General features: G+C 53.7%; 3 protein-coding genes across 9 annotated transcripts; 2 read left to right on the forward strand and 1 right to left on the reverse strand.

Annotated features, from left to right (window-relative positions):
- Nucleotides 1-3,104: 3,104 nt before the first annotated feature.
- Nucleotides 3,105-6,342, forward strand: SDR39U1 (short chain dehydrogenase/reductase family 39U member 1). Of its 3 annotated transcripts, XM_055309198.1 has the most exons (6): nucleotides 3,105-3,141; nucleotides 3,434-3,540; nucleotides 3,626-3,708; nucleotides 4,072-4,193; nucleotides 5,199-5,342; nucleotides 5,582-6,342. In XM_055309198.1, exons 1-6 carry the CDS (start codon nucleotides 3,126-3,128, stop codon nucleotides 5,992-5,994), a joined length of 885 nt encoding a protein of 294 aa, XP_055165173.1. In that variant the 5' UTR covers nucleotides 3,105-3,125; the 3' UTR covers nucleotides 5,995-6,342. The 3 variants fall into 3 exon arrangements, with proteins under 3 accessions (XP_055165173.1, XP_055165175.1, XP_055165174.1); XM_055309199.1 differs by lacking the exons at nucleotides 3,105-3,141; nucleotides 3,434-3,540; nucleotides 3,626-3,708 and adding an exon at nucleotides 3,715-3,916; XM_055309200.1 differs by lacking the exons at nucleotides 3,105-3,141; nucleotides 3,434-3,540; nucleotides 4,072-4,193 and having other exon boundaries at nucleotides 3,627-3,708.
- A 1,251-nt stretch (nucleotides 6,343-7,593) lies between these two features.
- KHNYN (KH and NYN domain containing) lies at nucleotides 7,594-16,699 on the reverse strand. 5 transcript variants are annotated; one of them, XM_055309329.1, is made up of 9 exons: nucleotides 16,571-16,699; nucleotides 16,027-16,292; nucleotides 15,716-15,936; nucleotides 13,546-14,660; nucleotides 13,286-13,416; nucleotides 13,104-13,200; nucleotides 9,744-9,851; nucleotides 9,437-9,538; nucleotides 7,594-8,934 (listed from the first exon to the last, which is right to left on the reverse strand). In XM_055309329.1, exons 3-9 carry the CDS (start codon nucleotides 15,914-15,916, stop codon nucleotides 8,679-8,681), a joined length of 2,010 nt encoding a protein of 669 aa, XP_055165304.1. In that variant the 5' UTR covers nucleotides 15,917-15,936; nucleotides 16,027-16,292; nucleotides 16,571-16,699; the 3' UTR covers nucleotides 7,594-8,678. The 5 variants fall into 5 exon arrangements, with proteins under 5 accessions (XP_055165304.1, XP_055165308.1, XP_055165307.1 ...); XM_055309333.1 differs by lacking the exon at nucleotides 16,571-16,699 and having other exon boundaries at nucleotides 13,546-13,901; nucleotides 14,502-14,660; nucleotides 16,027-16,348; XM_055309332.1 differs by lacking the exon at nucleotides 16,027-16,292.
- Nucleotides 16,700-17,772: 1,073 nt separating this feature from the next.
- On the forward strand, nucleotides 17,773-18,997 carry CBLN3 (cerebellin 3 precursor). Its single transcript, XM_055309371.1, has 3 exons — nucleotides 17,773-18,072; nucleotides 18,371-18,490; nucleotides 18,800-18,997. Exons 1-3 carry the CDS (start codon nucleotides 17,773-17,775, stop codon nucleotides 18,995-18,997), a joined length of 618 nt encoding a protein of 205 aa, XP_055165346.1.
- The last annotated feature ends 298 nt before the right edge of the window (nucleotides 18,998-19,295 follow it).

Here is a 19,295-nt window from a genome sequence, read left to right on the forward strand (position 1 = left end):
GGCCTAGTCAATTGTCTGCTTTCAGCTCAGGTCATGATCCCAGAGCTCTGGGATCAAGCCCCACATCAGGCTCCCTGCTCAGCAGGAATTCTGCTTCTCCCTCTCCCTCTGCTCCTCCATGATGCTCTCCCACTTTCTCTCTCTCAAATAAATAATTTTTTAAAAATCGAATTAATCATTTCTTAACCAATACCAAACTTATTCACTGCATTTTTAATTTTCATTTTATTTTTAATTTTTTATTAACTTTTTATCAATTCCACTGGAATTTTTTAATAGTATGTTGTCTCTATCTCATGTTTTTAACGTCTTCTCTGGAAACATTTTAGACTTGGTAGGTTTTTTGTTTTGTCTTTTTTTTTTTATAGATTTTATTTATTTATTCATGAGTGACACAGACAGAAGCAGAGACACAGAGGCAAAAGCAGGGTCCTTGCAGGGAGCCCGATATGGGACTTGATCCCCAGACCCAGGATCACCCCTGAGCCAAACCGCCCAACCCCATCTGCCCAACCGCTGAGCCACCCAGGCATCCCTTCACAATGCATTTAAATGGGAATGTGTTAAATTGTATCCAGCATATCCAGGAAATTTGCAATGCGAGATTTTTTAGGAGTACAGCCAACATAGTGTTCTTCCAGAGGGTTTTAAATCATTCTGTTTGCAATGTGGAACAGTTTGGAGAGGAGAAAGCCTTAGAAGCAGAGAGACCTACTAGGAGCCTACAGCAGAAATTTACCCGAAAGAGGATAACGACTTGAAGAGTAGTGGTGGCAGAGATAAACAGAAATAGATGGATCTTGGAGATATTTAGTAAGTAAAATCAGCAAGGTTTCAGACATCCAAGAAGACATGTCTAGTAGGAAGTTTTTTTTGTTTGTTTGTCTTTTTATTTATTTATGATAGTCACAGAGAGAGAGAGAGAGGCAGAGACACAGGCAGAGGGAGAAGCAGGCTCCATGCACCGGGAGCCCGACGTGGGACGGGATCCCGAGTCTCCAGGATCGGGCCCTGGGCCAAAGGCAGGCGCCAAACCGCTGCGTCACCCAGGGATCCCTTGTAGGAAGTTTTAATAGGGGTCAAGAGGTCAGAGGAGAGGGCAGCCCCAGTGGCACAACGGTTTAACTCGCTGCGCCTGCAGCCCGGCATGTGATCCTGGAGACCCGGGATCGAGTCCCACATCGGGCTCCCTGCATGGAGCCTGCCTGTGTCTCTCCCTCTCTCTCTGAGTAAATAAATATTTTTAAAAAATCTTAAAAAAATTTAAATAAATAAATAAAAAAACAGGTCAGAGATTTCCCCTGCATAAGATCTTGGGAAGTCTCTGAAAAACTGGTAACTGAATTTGTTACAGAACTGACACCTGTTGGTGCACCCAAAGTCAATGTCTGAGACACCAGTTTTGAAGCAAAGAAAGTTTTATTATCAGACGGGAAGGCAGGGGGTCACTCCCAAAGCTGCCTAGTTCTTTTGAGCCTAGGGTCAGCTTACTATGCTTGGGGAGAGAGGGAGTAGTTAAGAGGAAGGTGAGGGGTTTCTTGAAACTCTGAAAGGGGGCAAACTGGAGGTATGCGTATGCGTTTTTCCGGAGAATGAGGGGTTGATCAGGATCTGGTATACCAGGTACATCAGATAACTTCAAGACAAATGTTACTGTCCAGTCCTCATTAGTTTTCTACAATCAGCGGTAAACAGGGAGTAGGGGTGAAAAAAGCAAAGTTAATGGTTGATTCCTAGGAGGTGCTAAGACAATTAAGTAGGGGACAAAACGGAAAGTAGACCTAAGTCAATAATGCAACTAACACAACCATAGCTCTGCCCATGCTTTCAAAGCAGGTCCAGGAACCAGGGGTCTGGACTCGGACTGACCAACGTAGATAACTTGGGAGAAAGTGCAGAGCGGAGAAAGGAAGGTCCTAGGACCCAGCTTCCAGAAACACCGACATTTTAAGACCTGAGAGGAGGCAGAGGAAGCAACGGAAAACAGACGAGAGAAAGACCCAGAAGAGAGCTGCGGCTTTAGCTGACGCCAAGAGATGAGCATTTCCAAAGGAAGCAAGTGTCCAGCAAGCGTCCAGTGAAACAGAGGTCAAGAGAAGTGACTGAAAACAGGGCATTTCGGTGACACGCGAATGGCGATCTTGGCCAGAGAGTCAAAGAATGACGAAGGCCAACGACGGGAGCGGCGCCCACTTTAGCAGCACAAATACTAAAACGGGAGCTCTACAGAGATCAGCACGTCGCCTACAAAAGGATGACACGCAAATTCGCAGAGCGTTCTATGCTCTTAAAAAAAAAAAAAAAAAAGGAGTGAATTGGGGAGTTGAAAATGGACACCAGGGATCCCTGGGTGGCGCAGCGGTTTGGCGCCTGCCTTTGGCCCAGGGCGCGATCCTGGAGACCCGGGATCGAATCCCACGTCGGGCTCCCGGTGCATGGAGCCTGCTTCTCCCTCTGCCTGTGTCTCTGCCTCTCTCTCTCTCTCTCTCTCTGTGACTATCATAAATAAATAAAAATTAAAAAAAAAAAAAGAAAAAAAAGAAAATGGACACCACTCCCTTGAGAAGTCTGGCCACGCAGACAAAGACGAAGAGAGGGCATTAGCATTCGAAGAGAAGGGCTGGAGCGGCCTTATTTCAGAGGAGGGGAACCTTACAAGACGGGAAGGAACCGAAGAGGGAGAAGAAGCGATAAACTAAGAGGCCGGGTCGAAAGAAATCCGTCGCACGGGCAGACGAATTCTCCGGCATCGCTACTGACCCGCCCAGACGCCGACGCTCGGAGCCGACAGGCTTCCGGTCCGCGGGTTGGTCGCGGTCGCTGTTCTGTTCTGTGTCTCCACTAAAACTTTCCCTCCCCGGCCCGCCTCCCTCCTTCCTCCGCCCACTCGCCCGCCCCCGCCCCCGCCGCCCCCGCCGCCCCAGGGAGACACCGCGGCCTCCTCCAGGAATTCTTCCGGGTCGCCGGGCGGGGCCACGCCCAGTCCCAATCCCGCCCGCCCCCTCCCTCCCTGGAGCGCGCTTCCCACAGACGCATGCGCACAGAGGTCGCCATCGCCGCCTCGCTTGGGGGCTCCCCCTCCCCTCCCTCCACGTCTCGCGCAGGCGCGTCAGGTCCTGGGCGCTATGCGGGTGCTTGTGGGTGAGGGAGGGCGGAAAGAGCCGGGGGCGGCTTCACGGAAAGGTTGAGACAGGTTGGGAGGTGGGAGGCGGGTTCTGAGCGAGGGCGCTGGCTCGTGCACGGGCGATCGTGCCCCAGCCTTGGCCTCCCGCCTCGAGACGCCGAATCTCCCCAGTCCCGGTGACCCGCGCGCGTCTCCTCAGCATCGCGCGCGGGGGCGAGAAGGAGCGGAGCGGAGCGGAGCGGAGGAGGGGCCAGATGCGGGGACGGAGGGCGACCCCGAGAGAATAAATACTTTGTATTTTCTGGTCAGGTGGCGGGACGGGCTTCATTGGGACGGCCCTAACCCAGCTGCTGAAAGCCAGGGGCCACGAAGTGACTTTGGTCTCCCGAAAGCCCGGGCCCGGCCGGATCACGTGGGTATGTCCGTCCTCCGGAAGCCGCGGGGAAGGTCTGGCTCGGCGGCGCCCCCGCCCACGGAAAAGCGCTGTGTTTTCTCCAACAGGATGAGCTCGCCGCGTCGGGGCTGCCCCGCTGCGATGCCGCTGTCAACCTGGCTGGAGAGAACATCCTCAACCCCCTCCGGAGGTCAGCCCGGGCCCCGGAGCTGATATCCTTCCGAGCGGAGGGAGGACGGCGTGACCCTGATGAGAACTGGGAGCCCTGGAGAATGTCAGATTGAGAACTAAACTGTTGCGAACTGCTCATCGCTCCCCACTCCTCCCTCCACGCCCACCTGCCCTTCTGCCCTCAGCTGTTGACTTTCATCCTCACTTATACTCAGGATGCCCAAAATGTATACCTCTTCTTTCTTCAGGAGAGATGGACCATTTCTCTAAGCCACGAGGCAGGGGATTGCTAGAAATGGGTCTGGATGAGCCCCAGGGAAAGAGGAAGGGATGTGTTCAAGAATGTATTTAGTGGCTTATCTCCCTCTTGTTTCTCCTGCAGATGGAATGAAACCTTCCAAAAAGAGGTTCTCAGCAGCCGCTTGGAGACCACCCACATACTGGCTAGAGCCATCAACAAGGCCCCTCAACCCCCTCAGGCCTGGGTCTTAGTCACTGGTGTAGGTATGTCCCAAATCACCACCCTTTATATTAGCCAGAGGAAGAGAGGTTGCACAGTGAAGGGCTAGCTCAGGCTCTTCTAGCTATGCATATCCCAGAGCGCTGGTCTTATCCAAGCTAGGAATTTCCTAGGCCCTCAATCCATGCATATTTCTCCAGGCCTTTGCATACTTTCGCTGAGAAACGGGATCTCTAGAGGAAGGAGGGGATAGTGGCACTGCTCCCGATGCCTGAAAAAGTCCCAACTGCTGCCATGTCCCTGCACAGGAGGACTTGTCACACCACAGTTCTTCAGGAACAGAACTCCTGATTCTTGTATTTCACCATTGAGACTAGATAATTACAAACAATTTTAGAATATATATCAGCCACTATTCTAAGTGTTTTACACATATAACAGCGTTTAATCCTCACAAGAACTCTATGAAATAGCTACTGTTATTATTCCCATTTTATTTTATTTTTTTAAATTATTTTATTTATTTATTTATTTATTTATTTATTTATTTATTTATTTATGATAAGCACACAGAGAGAGAGAGAGGCAGAGACACAGGCAAAGGGAGAAACAGGCTCCATGCACCGGGAGCCCAATGTGGGATTCGATCCCGGGTCTCCAGGATCGTGTCCTGGGCCAAAGGCAGGTGCCAAACCGCTGCGCCACCCAGGGGTCCCCTATTATTCCCATTTTAAAGATGCAAATAGGTTATATAACTTGCCTGAAGTCACAGGCTTAATAAATGGTGGAGCTAAGAGTAAATCTCAGGCAGCCTGGCCCCCAAGTCTTTACTACACTCTAGCAGCCCCTCAGCTTAGCCCTGCAACTAAAGATAAGTTACCCCAGGGCAAGAACAGGTCAACCCATGGAGTAGCTCAAAGGGAAAAATAAGGCGCTGTCTTCCCATGGGAAGATCCCGGGGGGGGGGGGGGGGTGGCGAGGAACATAGGGTGCAAAAAGCCAGCCAGGACCAAGGACACTGGGGCAAACCAGTGCTGTTCCACCGGCAGCTTACTACCAGCCCAGCCTGACTGCGGAGTATGATGAGGACAGCCCAGGAGGGGATTTTGACTTTTTCTCCAACCTGGTAACCAAATGGGAAGCTGCAGCCAGGCTTCCTGGAGAGTCTACACGCCAGGTGGTGGTGCGCTCCGGTGAGAACCAGGGGCCTGGTTGGAATGTCTTCCCTGGGCTGGGGGAGTGGGGGAGCTGAGCTTTCAGAGAATGATTAGAGGCTGCCATTTCTGGCCAGCCTGCAGGTGGGAGGACTGAAAGCCCCAGAGAGCCACACCCCTCAGCTGCTACAGAGCTGTTGGCATCGAAAGTGGGAAGGAACAGTGGACCTGCCTGGAGGCTGAGGAACCTCTTGCATCCTCCCTCTTGCCTGCTCTAGGGGTTGTGCTGGGCCGTGGGGGTGGTGCCATCCATCACATGCTGCTGCCCTTCCGCCTGGGCCTAGGGGGCCCCATCGGCTCGGGCCACCAGTTCTTCCCCTGGATTCACATCCGGGACCTGGCAGGAATCCTGGTCCATGCACTTGAAGCAAGCCACGTGCAAGGGGTCCTGAATGGAGTGGCTCCAGCCCCCACCACTACAAATGCTGAGTTTGCCAAGGCCTTGGGTGCCGCCCTGGGCTGCCCAGCCTTCATTCCTCTCCCCGGCATGCTGGTACAAGCTGTCTTTGGGCGAGAGCGTGCCATCATGCTGCTGGAGGGCCAGAAGGTGGTCCCACGGAAGACACTCGCCTCTGGCTACCGGTATTCCTTCCCAGAGTTGGGGGCTGCTTTGAAGGAAGTCGTAGCCTAAGTGGGGAGGCTCCTGGCAGGGCCTGCAGCCTGTCCTTCTACAGAGGCTTGCTGGTTACAGACTGAATAGGCTCAGGTACTCCCCTGAGACCTGAAACTATCAGGTTCTTATGGGTTCCTCACCCTGCCCTCCTCCTCATTGCTCTGTTGCTCCACCTTATTTAACTGATTGTCCACTGTCTCAAGGTTGCAGTCTCCTCAAATTGGGTCCTTAACCTCTTGATTCCTTTTAAAAGAATTTCCAAGTTTGGTTTCCCTTCCCTACATGTCCCATTACTATCCCATTATCCTTTGTGTTGTGTAGAAAATGTTCTGCGACTGAGACAATAAAGATAAATTATCTCACAGGCTTCAGTTCACCTCTCTGGCCTAGATTCTCCTGGAATTTATGTCCAAGAAAATGCCAGATGACTCTACATGGGGTTTTGAATGTTCTAATGGACAACATCTCTCTCTCTCAGTCCCTCCATTGCCAAGAGCTGGTAATAAATCCAGGGCATGGGGTTATAAAGGTGGAGACTAGAAAATGAGAGAAATGATCCATTTCCAGTAGGTTCTCTGGTCATCCTGCATACTTATCCACACAGTGTCATTAGGGTACCATCAGAGGAAGAGACAAGGCCCCAGTCTAGAACAGCCTTCAATCTCACTGAACAGCAGTGAGTTAATAAAACAATCACACGCTGGTCTCCTAGATCATCAAGCTGCTGTAGGACAAAGCCAACATCCCTGTCTATAAGATGCTTAGGACTTGCCTCTCATCTGATTGAGGCCACTTAGGCATTCAGAGTCCCTAGGACAAAAGGGCAGAGGATACCCCTGGCCTACTGCCCTGGTTATCTGCCATAACTTAACCAGCAGTTTCCCTAGCCCAAATTTGGGCCATATTAGCCAATACCCTTTCTTCCCAGAGGACTATGGGCTCTTTGAGTCATTGTCACTTCCTAACTAGCTTTTTCCCAACACACTTGCCCCCAGCTCAGGTCAGTACAGGCTAGTGGTGTAAAACACCACTGGGGAGGAAGGGTGAAGACACTGGGACCCTGAAACTCTCTCCATCATCATCCAGCTCCCCACATTAGTTGCTAGAGTGAAGAACTGAGGTGGCAGTATTCAACTTGCTGTGCCACCCAGGGAGAAGTCACAGCCTGAAAAGGACCATGTCCAGGGACCTACCGCAGAGCCCAGACAGTACAGAATCCAGGGGCACCTGTCCTACTTTTTTATCTGATCTTGGATTCTTCAGGAAATTGGTGGGCTCTGCATTGTTCCTGAGGGAAGGACTGGCCTCAAAGGTAGAGGTCACGGAAAAGTACAGTGGGGGGCTGTGCTAAAGGAAGGTCTAACTGACCAATACTGTCCACACATGAAATGGACAACTTGGAGGTAGTCAGTTTCCTGGCACAGGACTTTAAGCAGATAAAGGACAGGATGTAGGAATCAGGATGGAGAGGCAAAGTCCTTCTGTGACAGTGGTTGATCTGGTGGCCAGTCAGGTACCTTCCAACTTGGGATTCTTTGGTTTTCACTTTCCAGATAATTGGTTCATCTCCATATACCTCTATAAACCCTCCCACCCCCAAACACACACACACAAAGCAGAAGTGGGGCTCAGTTTATGGAACATGTGTTCTGTAAAGAAAATGCCGGGGTCAGATCACATTAACATTGTCGTTGTAGAGCATGGCTTCATCAGTTTGGTGAACACTCAACACTTCAGCAAGTGCATCTAACCAGGGACTTTCTGACACATTCGTTCATCTGTAAACACTTGAATGCAACAGGACAGCTGCCGTTTATAGGAACCCTGAGAGTATTTTGGTAATGCAAACAGTCACCCCTAAATAACTGTCTTGTAAATGTGGATTTGGGGGATTGCCCAAAAGGGACGCAGCCATTATAGGGCATGTTATACTGAGGACGCAGTGTTAAAATCTAGGGCCTGGGCCCTGGGGACAGAGGATCCTCAGCTCTGGGAAAGAGGTTTTGGTTAGGCAGCCTGTACAGCCACAGACAGACACACCTGAGACTTGATGCAAGTACCTTTCCTCCAAGGAGCTTTCTTCTATGTTATTTCTCTTCCCAGCCACCACTTCTACCCCTGATTTACAGGCAGAAGTAAAGGCCAAGCAGCTCCATCAAGGTCACAGACAGACATAGCTGAGACCGGAAGCCAAGTCTCCCTCCCTCTGCCTTCTCCAGCTCCCTGCTGCCCCACTGTGACCCAGACCCCATAATACCACCCTCCCCGGGGCCCAGCATCCCATTCAATGCACGCAGGAGCCCAGCCAGGCCTGGGAAGAAACCTGTCCCCTGGCCATCCAGAGCCACAGCCAGGGGAAGGAAAGGCTTAGCTTCCTTGCCACCTGCTCTTCGTTCGCTACCCACCTCAGTCTCCATTCCAAATTCAGTCTGAAGGAGGAGCTGGTGGTCCCCATCTCCAGTACCTGTTCTTCCCAGTGGGCCCCCCTTCCCTACAGAAACCCTGTACGGCAAGGTCAACAAGTTAAGGCTGAGCAGAACCTCCTGAGAGCTATCTGAGGTCCCAACTCAAGATGAAATCAAGTCACACCAACTCAGAGTGAGTCTAGGTCAGGGTCTGAGCAGCACAAGGACCCTCACAGAAAGAGCTGAGCTGGGCCAGGCTAGAGCTGATGGGGTGGCAGCCACTCGGGCAGGTGAGGCTCAAAAGTTGAGGCTCAGCAGGGCCTCTGAAAGCTGGTTGATGTCCCGGCAGTATGGCTCCCGCTGCAGGATGAAGTCCACCTTGTGGTCCTGGCCCCAAAACACCTCCAGCAGCTGACGCCGGAGCCGCTCTGTCTCCCGGGTCTTGCGAATACCACCACTGCCTTTTTCCTCCTCCTCTCTCCCTTGCTGCTGCTGATGACCGTGATCTGTGAAGCCCCTGGAAGGATGCTGAGCCTTAGAAGCCCCCTGTGCCCTGGGAAGAAGCAGAGGGAACAAGAAGAGCGGATAAGCATCCTGAAGGGCTCAGCTGGGCGATTCCAGGCTTGGGAGCAGGGGCTGGGGACGCCAAAACAGTCCTGAAGTTCCCCCAGCTGACCACTGAGTGGCAGTATCAACCCACTTCTCCACTGAAGGGAAGACCTGTCACTATTAGGATCTAGCTCTAGTCTAAAACATTGATTGCTTACTTAATGGTCCAGCAGACGGTGTGCTAAATTCAACTGACTGAAGTAAAAGCAACCCTCTTCCAAATAATCCACCAAAACTACAGATTAGGGGAAGCTTCCCTCCCAGCCAAGAGGGCCTACGTCAGGATTTCCTGAAAAGCGGTTAAAGGCCAAGCCCACGGCAACTGGAACCACTACAGAATTAGTGGCCCAGATGAAGTCACACTGCCTCCAAGTCTCCAGGTCTGCAAGGAACCTGCAGACAGAGGGCCAGGGCTGGGGGCTGCCTAGGAGAACCTGGGGCATTACCTGACTGGCTTCTTCAGGAACTCATCCAGCGTGGGGCCATTTCGCCCTAATGGGTCATCAGGAACCATGAAGAGGTTTCCCACAAAAGTGAAGGGCAGCAGGCTGGGTGCAGAGAGACAGTGTATGATCACAGAGGGGCCCTTATGAGCCTCCCAGACAGCTGCCACCAGCACGACCAGCTGTCTACTGGCCACCATCCTTCCAGATAATATCGAGCCCCTTCCCAGTCTTCACCCAGTGGCAGAGCAGAACCGGTTTAGAGAAAGATCTGACTATGCGCCCTCTCCTCAGGGGAGGGCTCCCTCACCGCTCCCTGATGATCGCCATCCACTTCTCAGACTCCTCCGCAAGGTCCCGGAACTGATCATTGGAAACAATGACCCCATCGGTCTCTTCAGCCAGCTTCACCATGAACCTGTCTCAAAAATCACAGCAGCCGTTCTGGGATTCTCCAAGGGCCCAACCCCAAAGAATATTATCAGCTCCCATAACCTACTTCTGGGGATGGAGATCTGCCCCCTCCCACCTCACCTTGACCCAACCACCACGTGACTGCCAGACTCAGGTGCCACAGGTTAAAGAGGAAACAAAGACGAATCCAGTGTTGTGTCCCAATGGCATCTCCTCCACCCACCACAATCCTCCACCCAACACTTTGTGCCTCATTAGTGAGAGACAATGAGATCTGGCCCCAGCTCTGTCTTCCACTCTGCCCCACCAGTCAGTCACAAGTCCATCATGTTCTCCCTCTGAAAAGCCTTCCACTCTACCTTTTCCTCTCCATTCCTACCATTACTCAGAGCTATTTGAACACTGCAGCTGAGACACTGCAGAGTATCCTGAGAAGGGGGTCCCCTGACCCCAACCATTTACCACCCTCCAGTCTTTCCCGACTTCCCCTAAACAAACCTCTGCCCTGCTTGCCCTTTATCTGCCGAACAAAGTCCACATGCCCAGGCCGGGAAGCTGAGGCCTTCTAGAACCTCGCTGGAGTCACCCTTACAGCCTTTTCTCTCCTGATATTCCTAATGTACTCTCAACTCTGCCAAGATCAATGATCAGATAACACCCCGTTCTCCAAACATGTCCTGTGCTGACTGCCACCACGTTTCTCAAACTATTCCCTCTATCTGGAGGTGTTTCCCTAACCTCACTGATGAACAGAATCATCCAGGGAGCTCTTAAATCATCCAGGGAGAGATGCCTAGACCCCGCTTTAGTAATTCTAATTCCACGAAACTGGAATAGGACTCATGAGGCAGTGGATGGGGGTCTTTGTTTTTTTTTTTTTAACAGGTTCAGAAACCAAAAGATGGAGGCACCTGGGTGGCTCATTACTGGAGTATCTGCCTTTGCCTCAGGGCGAGATCCTGGGGTCCTGGGATCAAGTCCCACATCAGGCTCCCTGCAGGGAGCCTACTTCTCCCTCTGCCTCTGTTTCTCATGAATAAATAAAAATCTTAAAAAAAAAAAAAAAAGGATCCAGCCCATCAATCAACAATCATCAATGATGATTGTTGTCATCAATCAACAAAAACTGGCCAATGCCTCTCTTCCCACAAAACCAGAAGGGGGGCTCTCTGTCCTCCAAGTTGCCACTGTGTTTGGTTCAGGGTTTGTGTGGGCTCTGAAGTCGATGATCAGGCCCTCCCTAATTCCCAGCATCCCCACCTCCTGCTGCAGGCCATGTGCCTACTGCTAGCTGCTAAGTGAGCAGGTGGTATTTGAAAGATAGTGTGGCATACAGGAGACTAGTGATCAGGATTCAGGGTAACAGATGTCTGGTTCTGAGTTCCTGTCTGGGAAACAAATGAAGGACATGACATATAAATGTACATGGTATCGTACAATATACAAAAGGCATTTGCAGGTTAAGGGTATTTTGCTATCGTGTTATTTCATCTGTTGCTCAGCAGTACTCTTTCAGTGAGCCTATGCCACGCACCACTGTGTCACCCATTGTAACCAGACAAAATTCCAAATTCACATTGTGCTGTCTGCCTACTGGGACCTACATAACTGTACAGACACGTGCCTTTAAAATTCATTACAACTGACTCGCTCTTCAGTTTCAATTCTGTGTCAGTGCTGGTGTGGAAAGGTTCCATATCTTGGATAATCTGTGAAATCTAGACATAAAACAGAAGAGCAGTGGGAGAAAGTGAACTGCCTTTTTATAGAATACCATTTGCTTGTTAGGGAGAAAAAGTTAAGTATTCAAAAATGATAAAATATATCATCACTACAGTTTGAAAACTAGTCTCTTCTTTAACACTGAAAATCCTAGAGAATAAAGAACTTGTAGTTGTAAAAGACTTTAACTTGTTAATTAGGTTTTAAAATCTGCCCATGTCTGGGGTGCCTGGGTGGCTCAGTCGGTTAAGTGTCCAACTCTTGATTTCGGCTCAGGTCATGATCTCAGGGTCATGGAACAGAGCCCCGCATCAGGCTCTGCACTCAGCGTGGAGTCTTCTCCCTCTCCCTCTGCTCCCCCACCCTACCCCCCCAACTCCCCACTCTCCCTATCTCTAAGATAAACAAATAAAATCTTTAAATTCTGCTCATTCCCCACACTGGGTGTGTACCCAGTGGAGGGAATGTGCCCTGTATTTTTCATTTAAACAATTTGTCATCTTTAAGTTCTCACTTTTCCTTTGCCACGTAACAACCTTGGTCAAGAGAGTAAACTCTCTTACCCTGTATCTCTAATTCTGTATGAGAGATGCAACTCACTACCACACTTGATTGGTAAGTGAACAGTTAAGAAATATCACTGTAGGGATCCCTGGGTGGCGCAGCGGTTTGGCGCCTGCCTTTGGCCCAGGGCGCGATCCTGGAGACCCGGGATCGAATCCCACGTCGGGCTCCCGGTGCATGGAGCCTGCTTCTCCCTCTGCCTATGTCTCTGCCTCTCTCTCTTTCTCTGTGACTATCATAAATAAATAAAAATTTAAAAAAAAAGAAATTTAAAAAAAAAAAAAAAAGAAATATCACTGTAGTCTTTAAAAAAAAAAAAAAATCACTGTACCTTTGCCTAGCACCTTGAGTGAGGCAAGCTCTTTGGCTTGCTCCTTTTGATATTCACAAGGAGGGTGACTGCATGAAGAGGACCCAGATATAAAAAAGTTAGCCCACTAAGAGACTGGTGTCCACAGGCCAAGTCAATGAATAGTACAATATGGGGCTCAAATTCAGATCTTCCTAAGATCTAAGTCTTAGGAAGTCTAAGTCCAGTGATCTTTCTATTAGAACATGTTTTGTACAGTCTTAGCATGCATGGCTTGTGTCTCTTCATTTGACTTGTGATTTTGAACGTTTACTCTGGTGCTGCCAGAATGTTGTGGAATTTCTCTTCGTGTTTGGAAATCTGTGTTGTAAGAAGGTACCTGTCAGTTACTTACGTCACCAGCTAACATAAATACAAGACATCACTCAGTTTGATGAATGAAGAATGAATGGGCCAACACAGTTGTCTACCACCTGCCTCATCGCGCCTGCAGGGCAGGTTTACCGGCCCATTCGTACAGGCACACGGAGGAATAACTGGCCATTTTCCTGTTACCCAGGCTTAGACACAGCACAGACAGGAGCTTCTTTCTCTTCCCCAGGCCCCCACCGTGGGAGGGGCCTTGAATCTCAAGGCTGGGGCCAGGAGAGAAGCAAGTACCTATCGTCATAGGAGGAGATCCTCTTGCCATCCATGACTCGGGAGGGAGTGAGGGAGAGCAGACTGAGCGAGTACAGCTTTTGCAGGAAGTGGCCCTCTAGAGAAACAGAGGAGCACAACGGGGTTATCCTCAAGCTGAAGCATGGCCTCTCCCAGGTTACAAAAGACCAGGCCCAACTCACCTCTGACCTTGGCATCCTTACTGAAGCGCCACTGAGGCACAAAGACAGTTATGTCACGGTGACCCCGGTCCCAGAAGTACTGCACAGCAATGGCAATGCCCCGGCTGGAGAAGTAGTGCTGGAGGCCATGCCTGCGGTGGGAAGGGGTCAGCACTCTAGGGCCCCAGAGCAGGGGCCTCTCGGCCCATGTCCCCAAGGTCAGCAACTCCGCTCGTAGCATCCCCCCTCCCCAGGATCCTCAGGCCCACCGGGGTACTCACACCATGGCCACATTGCTGCCATCGATGACAATGTGACGGAGGTCCGGCTGGCCAGGCACATTGGCGAGGCACAGGGTGAAAGGGTCCTGCAGGGCCTCCTGGAAACGCTGAGTGCCAGTCACCAAGTTGCCCCCGCGAGTGCCTCGTTTCCATGGAGACCCACGACCTCGAGCCACCACCTGCTGCTTGTCTCCCCTGTCTCCTCGGTCCCCACAGTGCCATGGGGGTTCGGGTGCGGGCGGAGGGCTAGGCACCCTTGGGGGTGAGGCTCTCCCATTGTGTAGCCGCTGGAGGAGGGAGGCTCCCCGGGGCTGAGCTGCCCTCTGATAGGGGCCCTGGGCACCAGAAGGCTCACCCTGGACACAGAACGAACTTCCTCTGTCCTGAGGCATCCCCTCTTGCCCGAGGGCCTTTGCTGTCAGGGGTCCTACCTGCCCTGGCACTCCTCCTTCTGACTGTGATCTGAAAGCCCCTTCTTTCTCCCAGGCCCCTTCCCCAGGCAGCTCCTTCCACCCCAAATCCATCGCCCTGGGAGGACCCTGCTTCCCTCCCTCCTTCTCCATAACATGTCTCTCTCCCCTTGACTCTCGCCACCCCATAGGTCCAGGGTCCACGGACTCCCTGCCTTCACTCAAGGGAGCTCTGACCCCCTGGTACTGAGCACCCAGTGAGCCTGGGCTCACCCTATCCCAGAGGGGTGGTGCATGGGGCCCCTGCCCCCTAGATGCCTCCCGCACCAGGCTCAACAATTCCTCCTGGACGGCCGGGGGCAGCTGTAGCAGGGCCTCTCTGTGGGCATCCCCACAGGGCTGCAGCAGGGCAGAGAAGTCTCTCAGCACGCCAGCACCCTGAGAGGCTCCAGGGGCTCGCCCTGGCCAAAAGTCCCAGCTCAGCCGCTCCACCAGCTCCTCCACTCTGCTCTGAGCCATGACAAAAGCCTCGGTCAGGCCACTGACCATCAGCGAGCCGGGCGGCCCTGGCACCAGGTGAGCTGTTGTACTCCAGACCAGACAGTCAAGGAAGAAGCCCTGGGCTCCCAGGAAGATGCAGTGCAATTTGGGTGGGTAGTGGACTTCATCCTGCAGCTCCGGGCTGCAAAGACCCTTCAGGAATTCCTAGGGGAGCAATGGAGGAGTGGGGGAGGGGGGAGAGAACGAAAGGAAAAAAGGAGATTGCTGGAATTCTACATGGCCCAGTAGCCCCTTTAAGCCCATTGCACCCCCCGCCCCCAACCAAGTTCCAAGAAGCCTGGACAGAGCAATGGAGCCCCACAGATGCTGAAAAAGGTAAGGATTAAAAAAGGGATCAAGGGATCCCTGGGTGGCGCAGCGGTTTGGCGCCTGCCTTTGGCCCAGGGCGCGATCCTGGAGACCCGGGATCGAATCCCACATCGGGCTCCCGGTGCATGGAGCCTGCTTCTCCCTCTGCCTGTGTCTCTGCCTCTCTTTCTCTCTCTCTCTCTCTCTCTCTCTCTGTGACTATCATAAATAAATAAAAATTAAAAAAAAAAAAAAAGGATCAAGAATCTACTTTTCTGTTTAGCTGATAGTCTATGGTTCATACTTCCATTTAGAACTTGACTCAATTTGAGATACTATTATAGTTAACTGAATATAATTAACGAGGCTGTCTCTCTAAATATTTATGCGTATATGTATTGTTTATGTCCACCATAATGATTGTCACTGCTAACTTTTGCTGAACTCATGCTTTACCCCATTCACAGTAAGCCTAATGAGGGGGACACTGCTATTATTCACATTTCATAGATAAGGAAATGGGAGACTCCCCCACAGGGCTGGTAGGTGGTGGAGCTGTCTGGAACCTCTGGTGGAAGGAAGCAATGTGGCCTGGCCTCCCATCCCCCAGTGAATTCCTTGGTAGGGCCTGCTTGCCCAACTGGATTATCTCCAATCTCCCAAACAGCACAGCTGATTTGAGTGGAATCACCTGTCTAAGTCTTGGCAGAACCTGGCTCAACACGGCTGAAATGAAACCAAAACTCCAGATCAATACAGATTTGCAAAGTCCCTCAAAGCTCAGAGCCACTGAGGTTGCCAGTAAGACAACCAAGGAGCGGAGAGATCCTCCCCAGCAGCCCCTCCTCTCCTCTGGCTCTGTGTAGGGGAGGGAGTCATTGTTCCCCGAAGGGTCAGAGAGGGGTGTTCACCTTGGCTCTGCTGGCGTTCTCCTTGGGGCCCTCCAGCTGCAGCCAGATGTGAGGGTTCTCGGGACAGTCCTTCGGTAGGACACTCATCCCCACGCTGAAGATACGCTCCACGTAGTGCTGCTGCTCCCGCACCTTGGCCTCAGCCTCCGCAGACACGGCAAAGCGATCAGGGGACGGGGAGCCGGCCCCCCAGGTGGGCATGGCTGCTTGGCCACCCAGCCCTGGAAGGAGGGAAGCCAGCTCAGTGCCTCCTCATCCCCTCAAACCAAATTTTGCTCTCCCGGCCTACACCAGCTATCAACAGGTCGCACCTAGTCACCAATCTAGTAAACAACCTGGGTCCGTCTAGGAAGGGAACGTCAGATTATCCAGAACCGAGTCTTCTCTCCCAGAGGAAGTCTTGAGCACACAAGGCTGCCTACTAGGGATGGGCATCTGGCCTTTGGAAAAGGCTGACCACGGCCCCAAGCGGGAAGAGTGGGGGGGGCTCCAGCTCGGTCCGGAGGCCAGAAGTGCACAGATGACAAAACTGTCCCTCTCCTCGGGGCTCTGCAGTCTCCGGGTCCAGCGCGGCCTCCTACGGACGGATCTGGGGCTTGACTTGGCAAGTCCTCCGGAGCCCCGGGTCTGCCATTTCCAGGGTTCTAGCCCCTCCCACCCCCCTCCCTCCGCGGTCCGCAACCCGCAGCCCGCAGCCCGCAGCCCGTCTCGGTGGCGCTCCGGCCCCGCCCGGGCCCGGGGCCGGGCCGGGTGCCGCCCACACCGCCGCCCCCGGCCGCCCCTCCCCCCGGCCGCTCGGCCCTGGGGCGTCGGGCTCGGCTCCCGGGGCCCCGGCGCGGGGGAGAGCGCGCCTACCCGGCTCGGCCGCCCGCTCGGGCCTCGGTCCCGCCGGCGCCGCCCGGTGCCTGCAGGCCCCGCGGAGAAGGGCGGGACGGGGCGGAATCTGGGCGGGCCCTCCCGGAGTCCTCCCCCAACGGGGACCGGTCTTCACCTCGCGAACAGCTTTTTGAGTCACTTCCTGGCCCGGGGTGGAGTCAGCCAGGGCCCCCCCCCCCCCCCGCCCTGGGCCGGCTCCGGGCCCTAGCGCGCGCCAGTCTCCGGGCTCCGCCCCGGCCCGGCCCCGGCCCCGCCCCCGGCTCCGGCCCCGCCCCCGCTCCCGGCCCCGCCCCGCCCCGGCTCCGGCTCCGCCCCCGGCTCCGGCCCCGCCCCCGGCTCCGGCCCCGCCCCGCGCCCCGCCCACTCGCCCGCAGTTCCCTCGGGCTCCACCTCCCAGCCTGCCTGAGGGGCTCGCCTCTGCCTGTTTCTCGTGCATTCTGAGCGGCTGTTTCTCGGGAGAGAAGAGCCACTCGTTGAGAGCTGGAGGCGAAGAGGGCCTTAAAGGGACTAATCCAGTACCCTCAGATGAAGACGTGGAAGACCAAAGAGAGAAAGAGACTGGCCCACGGTCACACGATACGGATACCGTTGGCCCAAGCACTTTCCACCCAGACAGTTGTAGGGAAAAGACAAGGGCGCCCACTTTCTTGCAGCCGCAGAAAGGGGCCACGGAGAGGGCTGTTGACTAGTGAGGGATTTTGAAGATAGGAGGAACAAGGAGAAAGAAGGGGCTGTAGGGCTGTCTTGTGCACACGTGCACACTCACACACACACATTCTCATGGGCACAGGTACACTGTTAGATGCATAGCAAGTTCTCTCTTGTCCCAGATGCAGCCTTCAGTGCCCTCCAGAAGGGCTGCCCTGGGCTCTGGCTGTAGCCCTCCTGAATGGCTGCTTCATCCTTCCTCTCCCTCCTAGAGCCCAACTGCTGCTGTCACTTCATACCCTGCCAAGGAGGAGGGAACTGCAGTGACAGCAGGAGAGAGAAGCAGGACAGACAGAGTCGTGGGGCACAGAGAGGTATGGAGAGAGATGCTGAGCCCAGGGAACACTGAGACCCAGAGAGAGGGCTGAGGGGCGGAGCTAAGGTAGTGAGAGTCTGAGGGAAGTGGGAACTGAAAGGAACAGCAAGAAGGGGCAGGAGACAAGAGGATTTGCGGGTCACAGAGCCCCTCAGCCATGCTGGGAGCAAAGCAACACTGGTTACCAGGTCTCCTACTCAGCCCCAGGGTGCCCTTGGCACTGATGCTCCTGACCTTAGGGTGTGGATGGGCCCAAGAGGGGGCAGAGCCTGTCCTGCTGGAGGGCGAGTGTCTGGTGGTCTGTGAGCCTGGCCGAGCAGCTGCAGGAGGGCCTGGGGGAGCAGCCCTGGGAGAGGCACCCCCCGGAAGAGTGGCATTTGCTGCAGTCCGCAGCCACCACCATGAGCCAGCAGGAGAGATCAGCAATGGCACCAGTGGAGCCATCTACTTTGACCAGGTAATCCCCTTGCCCTTGTCCAGACAACCTATAAGGACCTGGAATCCACCGCCCAAAACCACTTTGCTCTTAAGGAAAAGCCCCCTTCTGCAACCAGCTGCCCCTCAACCCTACTGCCTGGCTCCCTTCCCTACACTCCCACCCACATCCCACCTTGTCCTTTCTCACCATTTCGTTTGAATCTGTGCATTCCTCCCTGTTCTTATCTCCTTGCCACCCTTTCTTTTCCTTACTCACTGCCCCACCCCACAGCCCAGTGGTTTCCTGAACCCTACTCAGCAAAGTCTGCTTCCCACAGGTCCTGGTAAATGAGGGTGGTGGCTTTGACCGCGCCTCAGGCTCCTTCGTGGCCCCTGTCCGTGGTGTCTATAGCTTCCGGTTCCATGTGGTGAAGGTGTACAACCGCCAAACTGTCCAGGTGACCTGTGTGCTGGGGCCCTGTCGTGGGTCAGGAGGGGAGGAGAGGGAGGGGGAATAAGTGGAGTCCAGCTGACTCATAGGTAGACCCTCCATGGATGGGGTGGGGAGGAAGCGGGCAGGAACAAGGGAGGAAAGGGCCAGCCTAGCAGCGAGGGTGGAGGAAGTAGAGTCCAACAGTGACCACCTCTCAGCCCTCCTACCAGATTGCACTGAGCCCTTGGGAACTGGAGAAAAGAAGAAGCCCTTGGGAAAGTGGGGTCTTGGGAAGAGGGCTGCGGAGAAGAGCTAACTGGACTCACCTCCCCAGGTGAGCCTGATGCTGAACACATGGCCTGTCATCTCAGCCTTTGCCAACGACCCTGATGTGACTCGAGAGGCAGCCACCAGCTCCGTGTTACTGCCCCTGGACCCCGGGGACCGGGTGTCCCTGCGCCTGCGTCGGGGGAACCTACTGGGTGGCTGGAAATATTCAAGCTTCTCTGGCTTCCTCATTTTCCCACTCTAAAGGTTCAAGCCTTTCAAGGACCAGAATCTAACCCCTGACCTCTGACTTCTGTCCTCTCCTGCCCCTAAAGCAGCATCTTTGGGGAAGAAGAGAGGTTCCCTCTGGCTGCCTATATTCAACCTTCTTGCATGGGACCCTGTGCCTAACACCCAAGGTGAAGACTAGAGCTGTGGTGTCTGGGGACCTGGCCCCTCTTACCTCCCCTCCCACCCCCAGGCTCCCACTGCATCTCTTTGTGCCTGCAGGGTTTGGCAGGTAGGGAGGCCTGTGCTACTTTGCAGACTCTGCTCTTCCTGTT

Source organism: Nyctereutes procyonoides, unplaced genomic scaffold (genome assembly GCF_905146905.1).
Source record: "Nyctereutes procyonoides isolate TBG_1078 unplaced genomic scaffold, NYPRO_anot_genome, whole genome shotgun sequence".
NCBI classification, from domain to species: domain Eukaryota; kingdom Metazoa; phylum Chordata; class Mammalia; order Carnivora; family Canidae; genus Nyctereutes; species Nyctereutes procyonoides.